The sequence below is a fragment of the Poecilia mexicana genome, unplaced genomic scaffold, assembly GCF_051168715.1.
Source record: "Poecilia mexicana isolate PSO_F unplaced genomic scaffold, ASM5116871v1 scaffold_8, whole genome shotgun sequence".
Taxonomy (NCBI): domain Eukaryota; kingdom Metazoa; phylum Chordata; class Actinopteri; order Cyprinodontiformes; family Poeciliidae; genus Poecilia; species Poecilia mexicana.
This window is the reverse complement of record NW_028263377.1, coordinates 13,983,031-14,003,984: the sequence shown is the minus strand read 5'-3', so window position 1 is coordinate 14,003,984 and position 20,954 is coordinate 13,983,031. Positions and strand designations below refer to the sequence as shown.

The following is a 20,954-nucleotide window of genomic DNA, read 5'->3' as shown; positions in this document are numbered from 1 at the left end:
TCACGTGCCACTGGCTTTGTTTGGATATTTACATTTCCTCATAGAATCGGCAACATTTTTAATTGGGCACAGGCTGTGACAGCAAATTTAAATGCAGAACCGAGTTCTCATTTTGCTCATTTAATCGCACGTCTCCTTCATTGGTTAGATTTGATGAGGGTGGGGTCTCACTAAAGAGTCTTTTGACGTCGCGCTCGTTCAGATGGGTTTTTAACAGAGACGCAGTCTGTGTTGGAGCAGGAAAAAAAAGTGCTCTAAGACCATGACTGAGGAGAAGAAAACAATATAATCAAGTGCTGATGAGGTTGGAAGTGTTTTGATGTTGCTGTCAATCTCTCCTCTGTGCTTCAAATGGGGCTTCACTAGTGGACACCACCAGTGTCCTTTCTGCAAGCTGAACGTCAGCTGAGCATTACGAACAGTGGCTTCATCAGTCTGTGGTCTCTTTCACTTTTAAACACAAGTATGACCAGAAGACCCTCGCCCTGACGCGCCCTGGTGCGTGCATGCTGCTGGATCAGGGGGTGTGCGGACTAGTATGAAGCGCCATGGGTTTGTGCGACCGCGGGGTTCAAACGCTCCTGGCCACGGCAGGGGCTTTCGCCGCCTTCAGCCTGATGACCATCGCTATTGGCACGGACTACTGGCTCTATTCACGGGCATACATCTGTAATGGCACCAACGCCACCACAGACGAGATCAAAACTAAGAAAGGCGATCTCACCCACTCAGGACTGTGGAGAATCTGTTGTATTGAAGGTAAGCTCCCCTCAAACTTTAATAGATCTGCACTTTCTCTCCAGTCAACAGGATTTTTTTCCTGTCATATAAGAAATAGTTTTCGTTTTAGGGTTGCTTTTTTTTTTCTTTCCCGGTGCGCACAAAGGACGCGCTCCTTTTACGCACGTCAAATTCCTCTTAATAGGGATAACTCCACAGCTGAACAACCTTATAACTGTGGAAAAAAAAACTTTTAAGGGATTTATGCAAGATGTTAGAGATGCACAGGGAGAAGAATAGGCATTTTAAGCTGAACAAGACTGAGTATACCTGTGCGCCAACTGTTACACCGCATAAATCCCACACATGAATCCTTACGAAAGAATGCCGTGCCAAGCCGGCGCGTCTGAGCCCATTCACTCTCGCTGCCAGGAAATGTGCGCGCTATTAGTCTACTTTCATTCATGTCTTTATTGTATTCAATGCTGCGTTGCTTGGCAACATCTATGAAATCGCTATGGAAACATGCCCGATGACTTAAAAATAGATGACTGAATTCACGTCATGTCCGAGCAAAAAGAGCAAAAACTAATAGATTTATTGAAAAAATAAAAATAAAAAATTGAGATGGAACATCCGATAAACACTTAATTCTCTTAGGGTTTCGCTTCCCTTTTCTGGGGGAAATATAACGGATTGGTGTTCCGGAGGTGCGCTGGCAGTGACGTCTTTCTCCAGAAGTAGACAGACGCTCATTGACCAAATCTTTCTTCCGACCACCCCTTGACTTCTTGCCTCAGCTATCAATGAGAGAATCGCTGTGACTGGATGGATTTGTTCGCGACACAAGACGTTTGTCATGAGGCAGAAATTTGTAGGAATTGTATTAAGTAAGCAGGCAGGAAAAAAGTGGAATTTTCTTTTTACTCGGTTTTCGATTCTTATGACTATTCCCTCAAAATGAAGATATATAACGCCATATAATTTGTTATAAATGTTATATTTTGAAGGAAGTTGTTAGTTTAAATATTGCTTTTTCAAGGCAGCTAAATTTCACAACAAAATTCTGCTTGCTCATAAACGCAGATCAGTGAAATATGTACAGGAGGTGGAGTCAGTCCTAAACACAACTATATGCTCCAGACAAAGGCGCACCATTCGGCAGTAACAATTAAATACATCCATTCTTTATAGAATATTTGTGATTGTGAATTTTTCTTTCCTTTCTTTTGCATCTTGCTGACATAAGATAAGCAGGATCGGCGGATGTGATTGCATTGCAGTGTCATAGGTAGGATTGCTGTACAAATAAAGGGAAAACGAGATTGCCCCCTCGTTGCATAGTTTATTGAACTAATGGCACGACATATTGGAATCCTTTAGGAAACAGGCAGGACGACCAGGATGAATATAAAGAGATGAAGGAAGGACAGAGAGAAAGAAAGGAAACGAGGGAAAGAGACATAGTAGCAGTACTTACATTTCATAATCTAATAAAAAAAAATAATGATGACGATCATGATGATATGAGATATACATTATAACAAACAAGATCGACATAACTAAATGCGTTTACTGTACAAACAGCCCCACAAGTAGAAATGATGTGTCTGCATGTGTTTGCATGTAAGCTTGCTCATAAATTTGGGTAAAAGTTGTCTGTAATTAAACTGTAGGTAGAGTCAATTGGCGTTGGGAATGGAAGCACCATGTAAAATCAAGGAACATGGTCATGGATGCAAACAAAACCCACAGCAATGAGGGGCAGGTCCTGACCCAATAGGCAGCACAGACCACAGAAATGGGTCAAGACTGACCAGATCCCCAAAGGTTAATGTTATCGTCCCTACTCACCCAGAACTTCCACACAATGAAATCACCTAACCAAACACAGATTCTTGTTTCTAATAAGGCCATAGCATCACAACCAGGGCAACCACCTGGTAACACCCATATGTACCCCCTAGATTTCCACAGAGTACGATATGAAATTCACTCATCATCTGTGAACAAGACCTAGGTGGTCTCAAACCACTTTGCTTGACAGAATCGAGTTAAGTGACACCCGGAGCAATCTCCCTGCCCCAACAACACAGGGACATCATCAGATGAACGACCATATCCACCCTGCCCGTAATCGTGGGCCAGATGAATAAAGCAACCGAGCTAGATGGTTGTAATTTTGTTGTAGAGAACTGTCTGAATGACTAATCCAATCGAGATGGGGGCAGGTATATTCCAGGTCCATTTGCCCCGGCTGCTCGGATACACCGAGCTCCTGAGGATGCCCCCCCATCCTCAGGGTACTAAGGATGGGGGGGGAGGGGCATCCCCCCCGCACTGGGTAATTAAAACTGAGGAGCAGGGCAGGGCCATAGAATATGGAATATGCTACCAATCAAAGTAATCTGATATGTTTTGGTGTTTGCTCCAAGTAGTGTATTTTTATTTAGTACTGAATACTGTTGTACTGCCAGTGGAAGGTCTCTCAGTGTTGGAACAGTGGCTTTTTTCCCTTCGTTATTTCAAAGTTTCACTTTTCCCCCTGTTTCATCCCAGCCCACACAGAGAAAGAGAGACACACACAGTCATTGTCAAGCCATGAAACTCTGCCGCGCTTGTCCTGTGGTGAAGGTGGACGGATGCGACGAACATCCTGGTCTGTTGTGATAAGATAGTTTCACTTCTGTGTCTTTTGCCAAAAACTACGAGCGGCTGCGAAGTGGCTCAGTTGTCATGGAGACTCATAAGTGTAGAGGAAAAGACAAGCGATGAAGACTCCCCCACCACCGCTACGACCACCACCACCACCACCACACACAACCCTGCAGTCATAATGACAAACAGTTATTGAGGGTTTCACAGCTACCGGGTGAAACATCGGCCTGTTTTACAGAACACTTTAAGACATCCACACGTCTCTCGGTGACAACGCATTGTCAGAAGACATGCAGCAGCTGTTCAGCACCACTCAGCCTTTATTCCTTTCCAATAAACAAATAGCTGCGCTTACAGGGCACCATGCTCACATACCTCGCCTCTTTTTCAAGTTAAATCAGAAAAAACATGGTCTCTCCAGTATGAGGTCAGCACTCCATTTATATGCAGTTTACAGATTTAATACAGTGAGGCTAGCACCCAGAAACTTCACCCAGTGTAAAAATATGAATGAACCAATTTGACTGTCTAATTAGCTGCATCGTATTTAAAGCAAACGCCTCAGCTGGCGATGGATTGCTGTGAGCCATGAGGCAGCTGTTTTTCTCGGGGAGCTTTTGGTGGATATGTGCGTCTTTGAGAGAAGGCACTCAATTATATTCGATTGTGTCGGGGGCATGAGGAGGTGGAAGGTCACTTTGCCGTTTCACCATGTTCCACGTATCTGTAATTAAAGTGTAGCTATCAAAAAGCAACGTGTGTGTGTGTGTGTGTGTGTGTGTGTGTGTGTGGGGGGGGGGTGTCTAATTAGCCAGCAGGCGTTAACTTCCACCTTGGTCTCTTCATCCTCACGTCCTCTGATGTGCTTCTTCTTTCTTCATCTCCACAAAGGTTCAACTTCTACATTCTAATAATCATTTCCTGCTTCGCCACTTTCTTTTGTGTTTCCAGCTTTCTGAAGCCACCGGAGCTAGAAGAGAAAATGAAAATGCTTTTCAAAATTTGTCTTTCAAATAAATGTTAAGCAAACTTTTAATTATTAGGCCTTTCAACATGCAAAGTAATGCCCAAGTTTGATTGGGTGCTAGACAGTGCAACTTGAGACTTTGGTACTTTATTTATGTTATTACTTAACATTATATGTATATATATATTGAACCAAAGTTAAGTAAATACAGCTTATTGTTTTCTGTCTTAGAGATTAAGTTAAAATGTTGTCACTGTGACTGGGGTAAATATTTTAAAATGTAAACCACAGTCAACACTTTAAGTGAGGAAATGACTAGATTTCAAATTACTAAGTTTCAGTTATTTATTTATTCAAAGAACAATTCTTTCAATTCTTTCTTTTTCTGTCCGTCATAAAGCTGCTTTTTTTAATGCGAGCTGCTCAGTCCACACTACATCCACATACTGTGATCATGTTAAAGTGAAAATTAGAGTTACTGTGATTTAAAATCCTGAAAACAAAGCTTTGCATTTGATACGTTGCATGTAAGCATGTATAAATACATCAGTTACATTTTTCAACCTGCTTTTAAACAGAGATTTGGAGGTCACAAATCTATTTTTATTTTTCAATGATGTCACACGTCTCCCTTCATTTAACTCCAATGCTGCGGATTAACTGAAGCTATGATGTCACTAGGTTGGCTATTAAACTGATGCTGGATTGGTCAATCTTTTCCATAAACCAAATTGACACTTCTATAACCCAGCCCTACATTGCTTTCTATTTGAAACCAAAAAATACTGTCTTTTCAGAAATTATGCTATAAATGTGCAATATAAATGTCTAACTAAAGTTGCAAAGTTGCTTGTTATTTTGACATTTGGACCTTAGTGTCAAAATCACAGTGCAGTGTTAATTAGTGAACCCAAGAGAAACTAGATCATTTCTTTGGTTATTTGTTAACACGGTTGGGGCAGATCTTTCACCCTCTTTTCCTCCTTGTGAGACACAAACAAAAAGCTGAGGATGACCTTATGTCTTCCTAAATCCTAAGAGTGGTTTTATTAGTTTTTTTATGTTTTGAAGGAGGAAAAACTGAGTCAAAGCAGCCAATTTTTCTTCTGTGTAATTTATTGTGTTTCCCATGCACTAATTGAATTAAATTTGGGTTTTTTATTGCCTTAAACCCATTGCAAAGATATAATTCAGATGCAAATATCAGCACAGCAAAGTTAAGATTTTTGATTTTTAAGATGATTTGAAACCCAGAGCAATCTTTGCTATTCAATCAGGATAAATGCAAATCATCCATAAAACATTTCAAACAAGTGCAAAATCCCTAAAAAACAAGAATTAAACAAAATAAAGGCAGCTGGAAATGACTAATCAGACAACATAGGACATCCAATTAAGTAGGAAAATCCTGACATACATACAAATATTTACACGGCTCCAAGTAATTTTCTCATAAATATATATAACACTGAGAATCAATTGCTTGTGTGCATTTTTAACTGACTGTGCATAACAGAACTCACAACAGCTTACATGTGGCGTAAAATCTCAGTTTTCTCCCAACAACTTGGATACACATGCACAGTCGAACTCAAGCTGTGTTTGAAGAAATTGCAGCCTGGTGACAATTTAATTAACCGACTGTCAGTCATATCAACGCTGAATCACTGATGTCTTTGCCAAAATTGCTTTTCTCTCATCCTCACTTGGACTGAATGACAGAGAGAAGAAGAAGAAAATATTGGAGCAGTTTGTTTGCTGCACCGGTTTTCCCCGCTTCCACAACAAATTAATTCATGTGTTGGTGAATCATTGAAAGTTGTGGGAACATGCCTGCTTTGGACATTAAGCCCTTTAGCTTTGCAAAGACTTAATCATTTAACTTATTGTAAAGCTTTGAGTGCTCTCATCTCTGCTGGAGGTCCAGGAGTAATAGGGATTAAAGTAGAACTGCAGCTGAAACTCTGCTTGTGTTTGTTATTAAGCCGTGTAGAAGTAATACATGTTCATCACCGACTAAAGGCTTCTAGTAATGCACAATATAAATGTCAATTTTGATTGGTTTGGTCATTAATCTATCTGCAAAGCCACTGAAGTGTTGAAATGAGGAAGTCAAAGCATCGAGCTTAATGCCATTACAGGACTCCAAGAAACCCTATAGTCAACCAGTCATCTACCTTGAGGATTATTTAGAGTCAATTTGTTCTTGGCAATTTTGTAGAAGGAACTGATCCACAGCAGGTCAGGACAAGACATCTATTTATCAGCTACTGTTGAAAGAAAGCAATGAGGAGAGGAGTCCTATAAACAATCTACCATAAGCCTAAAGGATACGCGGAAATCCCACACCACGTCTCATAAAGTGTATGCAAATATTATATTAATGTGGTCTTGCAATGCTTCCAAACAATCGATTATTTCTGTAACAATGGTCTCTAGTAGAAAACGATTTGAGGCAATATGTTTAATGCAAGCTGTATTTTATAAACTGTTTTTCATGATCTCTTTACTTGAAAATTACAGTGATTGACAAAGAAAATGTCATATATAAAAAAAAAAACATTTGCCTTCTTAGGTGGGAAAGTTTTTTAGAAAGCGATGACAGAGTTCAGATTTTCACAGGAGCAGAGCTGTCCTTCTGGACTGTGTGTGGGATTAATTACAAACTATTTGCTCAAAACTTCTATTAGGCCCACTGCAATTATTTGTGAGGATATCTACCCTGCCTATCTCTTGTTATTAACAGGTTACTTTATTTGTAGGAGAAACTATATTTTGAATGTTGTTTGTCTCTAGCAAGTCACAATTTCTATGTTGTGGAGCTGTTAATTAAAAATGTAATAGAAAATTAAAGTTAAGGAAATGGAATCAGATCAAGACATGCAGTTTTTACCATCTTTCATTCATTCTTGGATCAAATTTTGTCGACAAGTTCTCTGCAGTTAAATACAATTAAATAAGTGCGTGGTTAATTTACATTTCTTCCAACCTGAGAGTCTAATTACTGTTGCAAGAAGGATGTGGTTGCATTGTCACAAAATGTGAAAATATTGAAAGGGTGTGAATTCTTTTGCAGTGCACTTCATATATAAAACAGGCTGTTTTTAAAGTGTAGCCTAAAGTGAGTACAATCTGAATTCTCCTTTTATTTTTCTAACTTTAAATCACGACAGAATGATTAACACCCTAATTACACATGAGATCCAGGCGGTTGATTAGAGAGAGCCAGAAAATGTCTTTGTAGTATCACCTTTCAAAAGCTTTTGAGCCCATGCAGTAATGCCTCTCAGCCATAAGAGTATGCACACATGCTCTTATGAGCCTTTGGACATTCACTAGACAGTAAAGCAACAAAGATAACATCAGATATGGTAAATATAATGAACACTGTTGTCTACAAAGTAACATTCTTTATCCAAGATTTAAAGTTGCAATGAACGTCTTGGTAGAAAACAACAATAGATTTCCTAAACGAATTCTCAAACCGTGTGATCCTGCATGTGTTGCATGCTAACCATCGTTCCTCAATCTGATTCATCAATCAAGTTAACCTCTCCCTCAAGGACGGAGACGATACCACAGGAGACATTCAGTTGTCGTCCTTTACCCCACGATCCATTGTCCTGTGTGTCTACATATGTTCTTACATACGAGACCCTTTTTCTTAAGTGCAGCTAACATCACTTAGTGAAATAACCATGAAGATCTTAAACCTTGAAATGAATCTCAGTTGTAACATGTAAAACTGGAGCTCAGGAAATGTCTCAGTGTGACACTTAGCTGTGTGCTAATGCTATGCTAGTTAGCTTCTTCACTGCCAGAACATGGAAGATACGATGACGAAAAATCTTATTTTATTTGTCGTTTTGTGTGTGTGTGTGCATATTTGATTTCCTTTGTGTATAAAAAGTTTGGTACCTTCTTGTTGAGTTAACCTCTTGGTGGATCTGATTACTCTTTGTTTTCCAAGTCCACCCAAAGCTGATGTGTTCTGGAGACTGAGGGAATATTTTTCAGATCTGTCCCTCTAACATAACAGAGACACAACTGCTGCTGCTGTAGGAAGAAATAAGTTAGTGAATATTTCTTGAAGACTTGCAATGTATTATTGGAAGGCAGACGTTGGCTGGAACCTTTAAAGCATTCTGCTATATCCTGATGATATCTGTCTCCTTAAGAACTTCAAATACATGCATTGTTTTAAGAGGGGGAAGGTAGTGAGCACAACTCCAATGTAACAAAAGAGGAAATGGGTGCCTGGTTCTTAACAACTACAAAAAATATGAATAACCAGCACCCCAAAAATATTCAAAGGGCAAAAACAGGACATGTTTCAGCAACATGCTCTCATCAGCTGGTTACAGATCTCTGACAAACTTTAAAAGACATGATGAGGAATTTGTGTTGAACTATTTTCTTTGACTTTTGTGATTTTATGTAATCATATGAGCTTAAATTTTATAGAATGTTGTTATTGTTGTCTGCTTGTCACTGATTAAGCTCGTTTATCACAGATGTCTCTTTTTTTGGGACTGATTGTGCGTTTAGTTTACTTTGCCCTGACCTTTGAATATTTTGGAGTGCTGCTCATCTGGTTATTTCATAGTAGTAGGTAGTACTGATTTTACCAAGGCATTTATAGTGTGTGTGAGAGTGGGTCACTGTATTCACACCACGATGCACAGATGTACCCCAGGTCCAAACTGTTAGCTGTGACCCCAGACATATTGAAGCAGGTCATTAGAAACAAAGAAATGTACAGAGGTAGGTTTGAGCACCCTCATCTATCAATATGCTTATAACAATTTTCCCTTAAGCATGTGTTTGCAAATGGTTGAACTTTCTTTTTTTTTTTTAAATAATGGCTCTTTGCTTTTCTCCTGTGGTCTGCTGCTCTATTACTGCCACAGCAATTGTACACTTAAATCCACACGTGTGCCTACAAGTGGACATTCTTGTTTGTTGTCTCCTACATTTGTGTTGACAGTTCTGTTTAGAGGTGATGTTCGTAGAAATGCTATCGCTTATTTAATGGGTATCAGAATACAATGAAAATGTCAAAAAGCATCCTTGGAGGCTATTTATGTAAATGAGCTTATTAAAGACTCACAGTGGTTGCTATGGAGGAGAGAAGGAGATGCTCAGTATGGGGCTCCTAAACTCCAGTCAGAGCCAGATATCCCATTATTTCTTTTGATACGTTAAGCGTGCATAATTAATTTCCAGTTTATTACTCTTGCACTTTTCCCTTCCCAAAGCAGACTTTTTATTTTCTCTTTAGCTTATAAATATTTCCTGTGCCGCCCTTTGACCCTGATTGCATAATAGCTTTTATTGTGATTGCATTCTCCCTCACTCTCACTCTCACTCTCACTTTCACTCTCTCTCTTGCTAATTTGCGTCGCTTGAATGCTCACAGAAACCCTATTTACCGTGGATTCCAATACATATAAATATTTTTTGTTGTTTTGTTTTCTGTGTTTTTGCTATTTCATTGCCTCCCATTCTCTTTTGTTAAAGCACATGATGAATAATTTCAAAAACGTTTCCCCGTCTACATATTATCTCTGGGGATTTATCATAGTTCACAAAAAATGTCAGAAGCACCATTTGATTCAGTTTCTGTGTTCAGTCTTCTTTGCACGGAGTTTGTTGACATTCCACATGTACACTTGACATTATATGCTCACTTTATGTTACACAACTTGTGATTTTATCAGACCATATATAACTTACAAAATTTTGGAAGCTCCTGAATATTTTCTTTGGAAGAAAATAATTATGTCTCTGAGCCATCAATTAGGACATAGGAAGACGATTTTTATCAGAACAAGAACCAAACCAGTTCTTGTGGGAAATCCCTGCAGATCCTTTAGTGCAGCTGAAGGAAGTACCTGACCAGTTCGATTTTCATCTTTTCATCAATAAATTCAACTCATTTTTATTGTCCACTTCCTTTTGTCTCATATTTTTTCCAATGCTTTGCTTTTTTAAAAACCCTTCTTCTGACTGACACCTTTGACCAATGAGATCATTTTGATCATTTGTAACATATTTGAAAACAGTGACTTCAGTTGAATGATACAAATGTGGAAAGTCAAGGACAGTTGAAATGTATTTAAGTTTAATTAGCTTCTCTATAACTCATGGCAGGTGTATGCAAAAGAAGTTTGATATCGATTCAGAAGGTGCAAAGTATTAAAAAACATGTTTAAAATTTTGCAATGGGGTTATTATTTTTGACTTTGTTTTTTTTTGCACAACAAAATCCTGACATTTTATCATGGATGTTTACACTTTTGAGAGTCACTGTGTTCTCCTGACATCACACAAGCACATAGAGACAAAATAAACTTACACTTTAAAGAGATAGAGTGTATCAAAGATGCAGATTGTCTTACCAATATTAATGCAATGCGGTTTTTAAAATCCAATCTATAAATAGCAACAATATACTAATAGAATACACTGAATAACAATTTAATTAAAAATTTACACAGAATAAAATGGAACATTGTAGAGTGTACTATTTTGAATAGGTGAGTTTTGAATGTAGATGTGATCAGAAGGAGATTCAGATGTCCAGTGGGAGTGAAATCCAAAGTCAGGGAATTTAGCAGCTGAAAGCTCTGCTCCCCCTGGTGTCAAGGCAGGCAGAGAGCACAATGAGGTGGATGAAGGATGATGCCCTGAGGGAGCAGGAGGAAGTAGTATTGTGCAGAAGAACTGGAAAATAATGATGGGTGAGTCTGTGGATGGCCTTATATGTTTGCAGGAGGATTTTGAATTCCACTATGAGTTCATCTGGAAGCTAGTGCAATGGCTGAAGAACTGGGGTGATGTGTTAAAGCGGTATTAGTGGTGGTGATGCATGTGACTAAAATCTAGATGATGTGGAGGATTATGGAGGGATTTATGAGGGGGACCAAAGAAGAGAGAATTACTGTAGACGGCAGGAGAGGCGATGAGGTAACGGACAATGACAGAGGCTGTACAGGAGTTGAGGGAGGGACATTCAAAATTAATGCTTTGAAGATGAAAGTAAGCAGACTGGGCAATATTATTATTATCCACACTTTTGGAAGAAGTCAGATCTGGCTCACATCAGATTTCTTTGGGTCAGATTTCTGAATGTGGTCCTGATGCTGACATAGCAAAAGTTGCTCTAACATCCTGAAGTTCTGAATGAAGTGGGTCTGTGCAACATCCCTGTCCCACCACTAAAAAGATTAAAAGTAATGTGAACGATCATACAAGAAATTCGGATTTCAGATAAAATCAGAATTGAACATCAAGCTCTGCCAGGTGCAAAGCCACTTCACATGCTATTGGCAAGTAATGGAGCCAAACCAGGAGTCCAGAAGCATTGTTCACACTCCTTGGTGCTGATTGGCTGAACTCATAAGAGTGGGTGGAGTCAGTTGTTGGAACTGGTCAGGAAAAAAAAAAGCGTGATAAACATAGTAACAGGCTTAGTAGTAACATTTTGTCTTCTCTGTTGTAAACAATTTGTAAAATCACTTTTAAGTTTTATTGTGCTGAGAGGACAAAGCGACACATGTGAACTATTTCTGCTACACACCCTGTGGCATGATTTGGTGTTTGCACAGCAATTATCAGCACAAGAGAGGTGTTTGTGTTTGTGTTTTTGTTAGCTGTCCACATGAGCAAGATGTTTTTTTTTTTGTTTTTTTTTTACTAAAGTCTCACATTGTGGTTTAAAATTAGTACAGAGCCCCTTTTTTCCACCAGTGACTAGACACAGAAACTTGTGCTACATTTCCACCGACTCATTTGACACTAATTAATTTGATGTCCCTTATTAGGCAGCAGACCTAGTTAATGAAAGCCATTGTGCCCTTAAAAGCTGTGCCACAGACAATCACAGTTCTGCGGTTTACCTTCAGACACCTGTAAAATTGAGCTGACAGGTATCTGTTGAAACTGCAGTAAATGAAGGCTGGCATTTATGTGGTAGGACAGCTTTCATCCGCGGTCTCAGGTAAAGCACAAAAGATGAAAAGGGAATTGTTCTTTGATTTGGGAAAGTCTTTGTTAGATACAATAATTAAACTAAGAAAAGCTTTCTGGAAGCTCAGCTGATTCACTATTGAATAAACCCTCATCCTGAATGGCAACGGCGTCGTCATATATTTAAGTGCAGGGAAACATGAGCACAAAAGACAGGGTTTTTATACGGGTAGATTTAATAGGCTTTAATTACACCACAGAGTCGAAAAACAACAATTGTTTGCACTAATACATAAGTAATGTGTGAAATAGCCTGACATGTTCTTGAGAATCCGCTTGGTGACATCAGCTAATTTATAGTTTTAATGTTTTTGATTTCTAAAACTGTATGATTTATAATGAATCGGTCCTTGTCACCTTGTGGTAAAATAAATGCAGCCCATATGTTTGTGACACCTTGAAATGTCTGCAGATACTAAAAGTTTAACCCTAGCTCTAACACATGTACAATAATAAACTATCCGAGAAAGGGTTTCAAAACAAAACAGACACAAAAGATAAGAAGACAGAAGATTCTATGGCTTATCTGATAAAAAAAAAGCTGTATGTATATAGATGATTTGCAAATATGGAAGAGCATCCTATGTTAGCATTAGTAAGCGTGTAACACCCCTCATTTTCACACATTTGGCTAATTTTCTATGGCCTACAGCCTACATATCAGCGGTGGATTATCTTCAAACCTTAATTCCTCTTTGTTTTACACACACAGCACAGATGTGCAACAAAGGCACATCCAGAGCGGCTTCAAAGTGTTGCGGTAAAAGGGTCACTGATCGCGTTCAATTGCCAGGCTTTGGCAGAAGAAGTGTTGTTTGTTAAAGTAGCACATTCCAACATACATGCTTGTTTTTCCACACACATATACAGCTATACACACACACACACTTACAGATGCCAGTTTAGATCTCTATCTGGCCTTGGTACTTAGGGGCTTCATTTGTATCAACATATAATACAGAAAGAGATGCACAAGAAAATGTAGGATACACAAGCGTGTTGAATTTTAAAAAGCTCAAACTTGTTTTTTGTGTTTTTGTGTGTGTGTGTGTGTGTGTCCTTGTGCAAGAGAAAAGACTTATAGTTGACCATTTTCAATGTGTATCTGTTACAAATACTTCCATGCTTGTGTGTAAAGGAACTTCTGACTCTACTGGGCACATTTTATCCAAATACTAGTTGATACCCAAATACAATGAATTCTGAATCCAGTGGTGACCACTTTTTTTTTTACTTCCCTTCTGAAGATGCAAAATAAGCATTTATCCTTTTCAGCAGTACCAGAATATACCAGTCAGTGTTATGTAGACTCATTCTGATTCTTTTGTGCTGCAGGCATCAATCAAGGCAGCTGCTACTGGATCAACCACCTTACTGATGACGACGACTACGACACGGACCGCTCTGAATATCTGCTGCGTAAGTGTTGCCCACTTAGCCTATTTATCAGGCGTTATTGACTCTGCCCATCCTTTAAAGGCAAATATTATACACACATGTCTGTATTATTCTAGTATTTGATTTTAGAGGCAGACCACAAGTGGATAATAATTCATATAGAAGGATGTGGTATGTTTTTTGTCATGTTTATTAAGAGGCATTCTGATCTTAATGAAATTAAACTAAAGAAAATCAAAGACAGCTTGGAAATATTAAACCATGTGAGGCAGTAACAATGGTAAAATTGCCCCCAAAATAATACTTAAATTAAAATTGATTGCAACAGTTATCCTTATTTTACAATTGCTACCTCTGAAAAAGAAGAAAACCTTTCCTTTGAGGTAAAATAGTGACAGATGACAGAATCATCTGTCATGATTCAAATTTCACTTTTACATTCATGTGCTTCCATATGGATTCTGTCAACAGGTGATTAGATTATAATATTTAGGAATTACCTAAAGGTTGCACATAATATACATTTTTGTGTTTACTTTCTTCCATTGCTCACCTCAACTTTCACACACAAACCCTTGAACCTGCTGGCCTTCAACACTGAAACTGACGGCAGGCTATTTGAAAGCTGTTCCTTTGGTTCGAACGGTAACAGCGCGCTGGCCTATGAATCCAATTTAAAGTTCATGCGTCTCCAAACCTCTACAGAGGAGGAGACTATAAAATGAAACAAGCATTAAAAATAAATCAATAAATAAAAAATCCCCTTACCTTCAGATGTTGACAGCAGCAACCTTTATTTCTACACCTGAATGACAGCCATCCATCCACAGGAATCGACCCACAGAACTCCTATGGTGGATGTAATGTAGCGATACTCCTGTGATAAAACTGTGGGCATGTTTAGCAGAGGAGACTAAGCCTTCCACAGAGGTCATCTGAAAAAAAATGAATAAATAATAACAGAATATTTTTAGTATCGATCATCTTTGATTAATTTCATGACACATCATGTTTCCTCTACATTACTGCACAGTAACATGCAATTGTGGTGACCACTTCCTGTACTTGCTAAATAGATGGGTGGCATTTCCTACTGCTCCTGTTGTTACTTGGAGATTTAGCTCTGGTTTCCTAAACTTAGCAGTGACGATCCAGCCACATTTATGTCCAGATGAACTCTTGCTATGGAAAACAAAACGAAACAGTGCAATCCTTTACTTGTGGGCTTGCAAGCAGCGTTACATAATCCATTCTCTAATCCATGAGAAGAATATTGGCAGGGAAAAGGCTGCAGTGCTCCGGCTGTTACCTGCAGGTCAGCTCTAAGCTGCCCAGCCTCGGTCTCTGAGGCCAGGCATCCTCAGTCGGTCAGGTCTTTCAGCTGGCTGCCAAATCAGCAGCTGTGAAAACAAGTCCTCCAAAATAACATGTTGTCTGTTGTCTTTTGCATATAATTAGTGGTTATCATTATCTCCATTTAAATCCGATCAGATCTCTTTTCGCCTGGTCCTTTGTCCAAGCTCAAAGACAGCCTTCTTGTTTAGTAACTGAATTAGTTACTTTAAAAGACGGTCCGTCAGCAAACAAATCCTTTAAATAAAAAGTTGGTTCAGAGTGGGGAAAAGTGTTGAATCTCATTACTCTCGATATCGATTTTTTGCGAAAAGACAAACAAACAAAAAAAACTTGTTATTTAAAAGAAATTTCACATTGATGTCACAGTATCTTGTCAGGAACATTTAGGTTTGAATATTGTGTTAAGATGTGTTTTCTTTTTAAAGTTTATAGTTAAAATAATCACGGTGTCAGTCACAAAATGCTATAATCAGTTTCCAAATGATGTACACTCTGCTGTTGTTTATTATAATTATTAATTATTGGGTATTATGTGTGGTTTAATTAAAAGATAATGCTGGTCAGAGAGAGAACCGTCACTCAAACTCTAATTATGCTATTTAAAATCAGAGGATGGAAATCTCAGACATGACTCTTTACTGGATTATAGATTTGACACAAAGCTAAACCAAGAACTAACCATCAAGAACGTAATGAAGACAAAAAAAAAAAAGAACCTTGTAAACACATTACCTTATGCATTTATAAAATATGAAGAGTAGCGTCCTATTATTTTATTTTATAGCTTTGTATTGGAGGGTTTGTCGCATGGAGACATTATTCATATGCATTAAATACTCAGTTTGTAAAGGATCTTATTTTTAATGAAAGCAGAAACAGTATCTAACTAAATACAAAGAAAGACAAGAGAACTTAACAGATTTTGGACTCGGTCCAGGTTATGTCCATTAGCCAAACTAAATGAAAGAAGGGCTCAATAAAAGGCTACACAGCTGAATAAAGCCCATCCAACCTTGTATGTGAAAAATGGTGATTCATTTTTTTGTTGGTGGTAATTGTCATTGAGCACTCTTATTGCAACCCACAGCTGATTAGCCAAGCTTTGTCACAACAAGGATTCAGAAAATAAATGATAATGGGAGTTCTCTGGAAGTGGGAGTGAGACAGTGTGGGATTGAATTGATGAGACTTTTAAAGTTACAGAATGATTTTATTTTTTCTTTATCTTCAAAAACTGTTCTGCTGCATATAATACTGTATTTAGCAAAAGAGGAAAAAATACTCAAGAATTCGTCATCATGTCAACTTTTCACATTCCGAGAAAAAAAAAATTCTGTATTTTATCTGAACAAAAGTGTCTGTAGGTATTTTTCTGTATATCTTCACCAGATTTATACACGCAGAGATTTTGCCTTTTCTACTTTGCAAAACTGCTTGAGATCTCTCAGACTGGATAGAAAGAGCTTGTGAACTGTTAGCTTAGAGTCTTGCCACAAATGGCTTTCTTCTTGCCTCTCGTCCTCATATGTGGACACTGCATCAAACATTTGTGCTGGCAGATTGTCCCACCTGTCTTGTGGATCTCTGCAGCTCCTCCGCAGTAACCACTGGTGTCTCGGCTGCGTCTCTGATTAATACTGTCTTTTCCTGACCTCCTGGTACGTGCGAGGGGCTTTGTCTTGGTAGGTTTGCAGTTGTGCTCAATTTTTGATTAAATCAGACACATATGAACTGTATGGACTGGGTTTCTGATGCTAATATATTGCGAGACACTGTAATGTAGGTATAAACTAAAAATGCTACCTAATGATTTAATTGAATTCAGATTTATTCTGGAGCGATTTCCACCTCTTCTGCCTCTCTGCAGGTGTTGTTCGGGCCTTCAGTGTGTTCCCCATCCTCAGCACCACCCTGCTGATGCTTGGCGGGTTGTGTGTCGGTGTGGGGCGAGCGTACAACAAGACAAATAATGTACTCCTCAGTGCAGGCATTCTTTTTGTAGCCGCAGGTAAGCTGAATGACACACACACACACGCACACACATGCACACTGCCAGCCTTGCTTTCAAAGAGCTTCAATCATCTTGGCTGGAATATTAAAGTTTCTTCCATTAATAATGATGTGGCACTAATAGACTCATGCGGTACTTAAAGACAGCCACACATCTCAGTCATGTGCAATGATCATAAATGTCATTTAGAGTACCTGAAGTGATGAAAATCCTGCATTTACTGGTTGATAAATAATAAGTTTCATCTTTGCTGGTAGAAAAGTTCAGGTGATTTTCATGGCAAGAAGTAGTTATCCTTCTTTCCTTTCACCAGGCCTAAGCAATATCATCGGTATCATTGTCTACATCTCAAGCAACACTGGGGATCCAGGTGACAAGCGGGACGACGACAAGAAGTACACCTACTCCTATGGCTGGTCCTTCTACTTCGACGCTCTCTCCTTCATTGTGGCCGAAACTGTCGCCGTCCTCGTCATCAACATCTACATCGAGAAGAACAAGGAGATCCGCTGGAAGGCGCGGCGCGAATTCATCCGCTCGCTGTCCTCCTCTTCGCCATACTCTAGGATACCCAGCTTCCGCTACCGCCGGAGGACGTCTCGCGCCAGTTCGCACTCTACGGAGGCCTCTAGGGAGAACTCGCCTGTAGGTGGCATGAAGGGGGCAACGTCTTCCAGCGGGCCCTTGGATGAGCTGTCCATGTATGCCCTCGCGAGGGACAGCGTAACTGAGAACACATACAGCCCCGAGCACGAGGGAAGTGCCGAATTCCTGCAGGTTCATAACTGTTTCCCAAACGATTTAAAGGATGGAGTAAATCGCAGAACCACGCCAGTGTGAGTGCGAGGATCGTACGGTCAAGGTTGACCTGAACGACGGTGTAAAATCAGCAGTCTGATGTACTGGAGCAGCTCACCCTGTGAAAAAAAAAGTCTCTCAGTTTTCTTAAAGGACCACAAGTAGAGAGGACAGTGAGAAGGAGAGCAGACGAGCCAATTAACAAAAGGGGGAGAAAATCACTTGCTTTTAGAAGTTCACTGAAGCAGCACAGAGTTACCAAGCTCTGCGCTTTAGCCAGTTCAGTTTTTATTTTTGAACTGTTCAAACATGAGCAGTCTGCTAACACATTCAATGTTTACGAAAGTATTCCCACACCTTTTAGCTAAACTTGAGAATGAAACCTTGAGGTTTGTAATTCAGATGTATTATTCTAACAACATGGTGCTAAACGAAACATATTCTTCATTGTTCCATTTGTATGTGGCGTTATCTCTAGTTTCTCGTTGTATTCCACGTTAGGCTCTAAATACAGCCTTGAAAGAGAGTCGGTGTCTTTACAAAATTATATCCTTACTAAACTGTGATGTACTGAATGTTTAGTATTGAGGCTAATTTTATCTCTGTATTGTTTGTTCTTTAATCCCTGACCTCTCTAAAGTTGGTCAGAAAACGGAGCAAAAATTTTTTCACTCATGCAAGCGGTCGCACTTACATAAGAGCCTACCTTCTCAAACGGAGGAATGTATTTTAAAACGAAAGACAAAAAAGCTCTAGAGAAGCCTGAGCTTAACAAACACACACACATACACACACACGCAACAAAAGTCAGGACGTCTTTTGGCTCCAAACAAAGCCTTGGCGTCAAGTTTTTAGAGATAACCAAGCAGAACCAAGCAGAGATTTCTTGTGTGTCTGTCAAAGCTTGAACGTCTGGCAGGCTTGCCACTCCACTGCCAAACAAAGATCCTGCACAGAAGCCAAGGGAGCCGTGTGGAACTGTATCTCCCAAGGATTTATCCCCATCTACGAGGTCTGTGCTGCGCTGCAGATTCCTGACTGCTCTCTGTGTTAGTTCTCTCAGGAAATACAGCAAAGTTGTGGCAGGTTGAATCCTTTGAGGTCTGCAAGAAGCCGGACCAGTGACAAAGACAAAACCTTGAGAACAATTAGTGAAGAAAGGTAAAAATGCCATGAAATTTTTCAGTAAATACTGTGAGTGTTGTCTGAGCACGCTGCGCTCAGTTGACCAGAGAAAAGTGTTAGTGGAGACAATACTTCATACTATGAAGAGCACATGTAAAAAGAAAAAAAAAAAAAAGCCATCAGTGTAGGTCTTTCACTTTTATATATCAGTCTGAAAAAGTCAATGTTTGTAATGTAAAGCTGTAAATAAAAGTATAATAATAAAAAAAAAACATACATGCCAATGTGAAAAGAGAATTCAAAGCATTATTTAATGAAAGATTGTCTCAATAATCAAACTCTGACCAGTCGGGAAATGATCATGTGATTCAACTTACCTTTTTATATTCAGCTAAGACTAGTATTTCTGTTATGAGTCGGTGATTCTATTAAGTATTTCGTTTTGTGAGGTGAAGTACAGTGAGTATGTTTAGGAAAAGAAACTATATTTCTATTCCATGTATGAGCGGCAGCTGTATTTTACTGTATGTGCTTACACTAATTTATGACTCACTATATAATAAAGCACCTTCTCTATTGTCATTATTAAGCATTTCAAATTTGGATCATTAGGAGGGAAGGTACAGAACCGGTTGAGCTGCACAGAATTAAAAACAGTGAAGAATCCGAGGCTCCCATCGTTTTACTGAGGAGTTCTGTTATACACTTTGTTCAGTACCAAACTTATCTCTTATGTAAAGGTAATTCAGTGCCTTTTTATGATCTGCTGTATTTCCCACTTTCAATGTTCTTACAAAAAGAAGAAAAAAAAATTTTTTAACTCATGTATTACCCCCGGCATACTGTACCTGAATAAACAAACAAAATCAGGGTCATTGTTGCACTTCGTGGTGGTGATTTCTTCATGAAAAAATCAGAGCCGTTTAGCGTGAACAGTCATCGCAATTCATACGGGCCATATGGAGCAAAACAGATTCCAACATTTAAACTTAACCGTACATTTATTGAGTTTACGCCAGGGAGTTTCCTTTTTTTTTATTTTTGCAGCTAGACAGATTTGGTTTCCCACATAAACTTTGGTCAACTGGCTGCTTTCTCAGCTGCTGACCAGTGGAAACATGACTGCCTCCTGCTTCAAATCACAATGTCTTTTTCACCATCATAGTTGTTATAAAAAAAACCTGGATAAAGTGACAGTTTAAATCATGTTACAGCTGGTGTGTAAACCGGCATTCTGACATTTTGTTGTTCTTTACATGAAAGAAATTAGCCACAACTGATCATTTATTGGCTGGTAGAAAAAAAAAAACAAATCAGCTGTTAATTCTTCAAATCAAGACATCAATAGACAGGAATAGGCATGGGGAACTTAGGATTGCAGGAATTTAGGTGGGAGGAGCTGAATCGTACATGACTGCTTGAAAACCTACTCACCACCTGATCAAACACTCGAGGTATTAAAAATGTATGAACCCAACCTCTTGATGAACGTTTTTCTGTTTTTGTGTTGCAGCTGTTACCAATCATCTCAGGGTTGCTCGTCTTGTCACCGAACACCTCTGATTGCTGTGCTTTGTTCAGATGTCGGTGGCTGACCTTTCCCTTCTCTGCTGCTCAAGATTAAATCGCCGCCGTCTCCATTCAAGCCACAACCCTCTGGCTGGAGTCTTTGCATTGTTTGTGCTTCTCTAGTGGCAGACCTCTTTGAACAGAGAAGCTGCCACTTTCAATGTCTGAAAGTTCAAATATTTAGTTTTAATCTTACTGTATATTTTATTTACACCTGGGAAAAAAATGTGATTCACTTGAATTTTTTTTAATAACCCTTTTACACCTATTTAACTAATTATACTGGGCTAACATAACTTGAGTAAGACACTCCTCGTCAAA

General features: G+C 39.0%; 1 protein-coding gene across 1 annotated transcript; it reads left to right on the top strand.

Annotated features, from left to right (window-relative positions):
• Window positions 1–232: 232 nt before the first annotated feature.
• On the top strand, window positions 233–19,932 carry LOC106903626 (voltage-dependent calcium channel gamma-4 subunit-like). The gene is made up of 4 exons (XM_014967568.2): window positions 233–759; window positions 13,712–13,795; window positions 16,998–17,138; window positions 17,455–19,932. The coding sequence occupies exons 1-4, from the start codon at window positions 549–551 to the stop codon at window positions 17,979–17,981; spliced, it is 963 nt and encodes a 320-aa protein (XP_014823054.1). The 5' UTR covers window positions 233–548; the 3' UTR covers window positions 17,982–19,932.
• The last annotated feature ends 1,022 nt before the right edge of the window (window positions 19,933–20,954 follow it).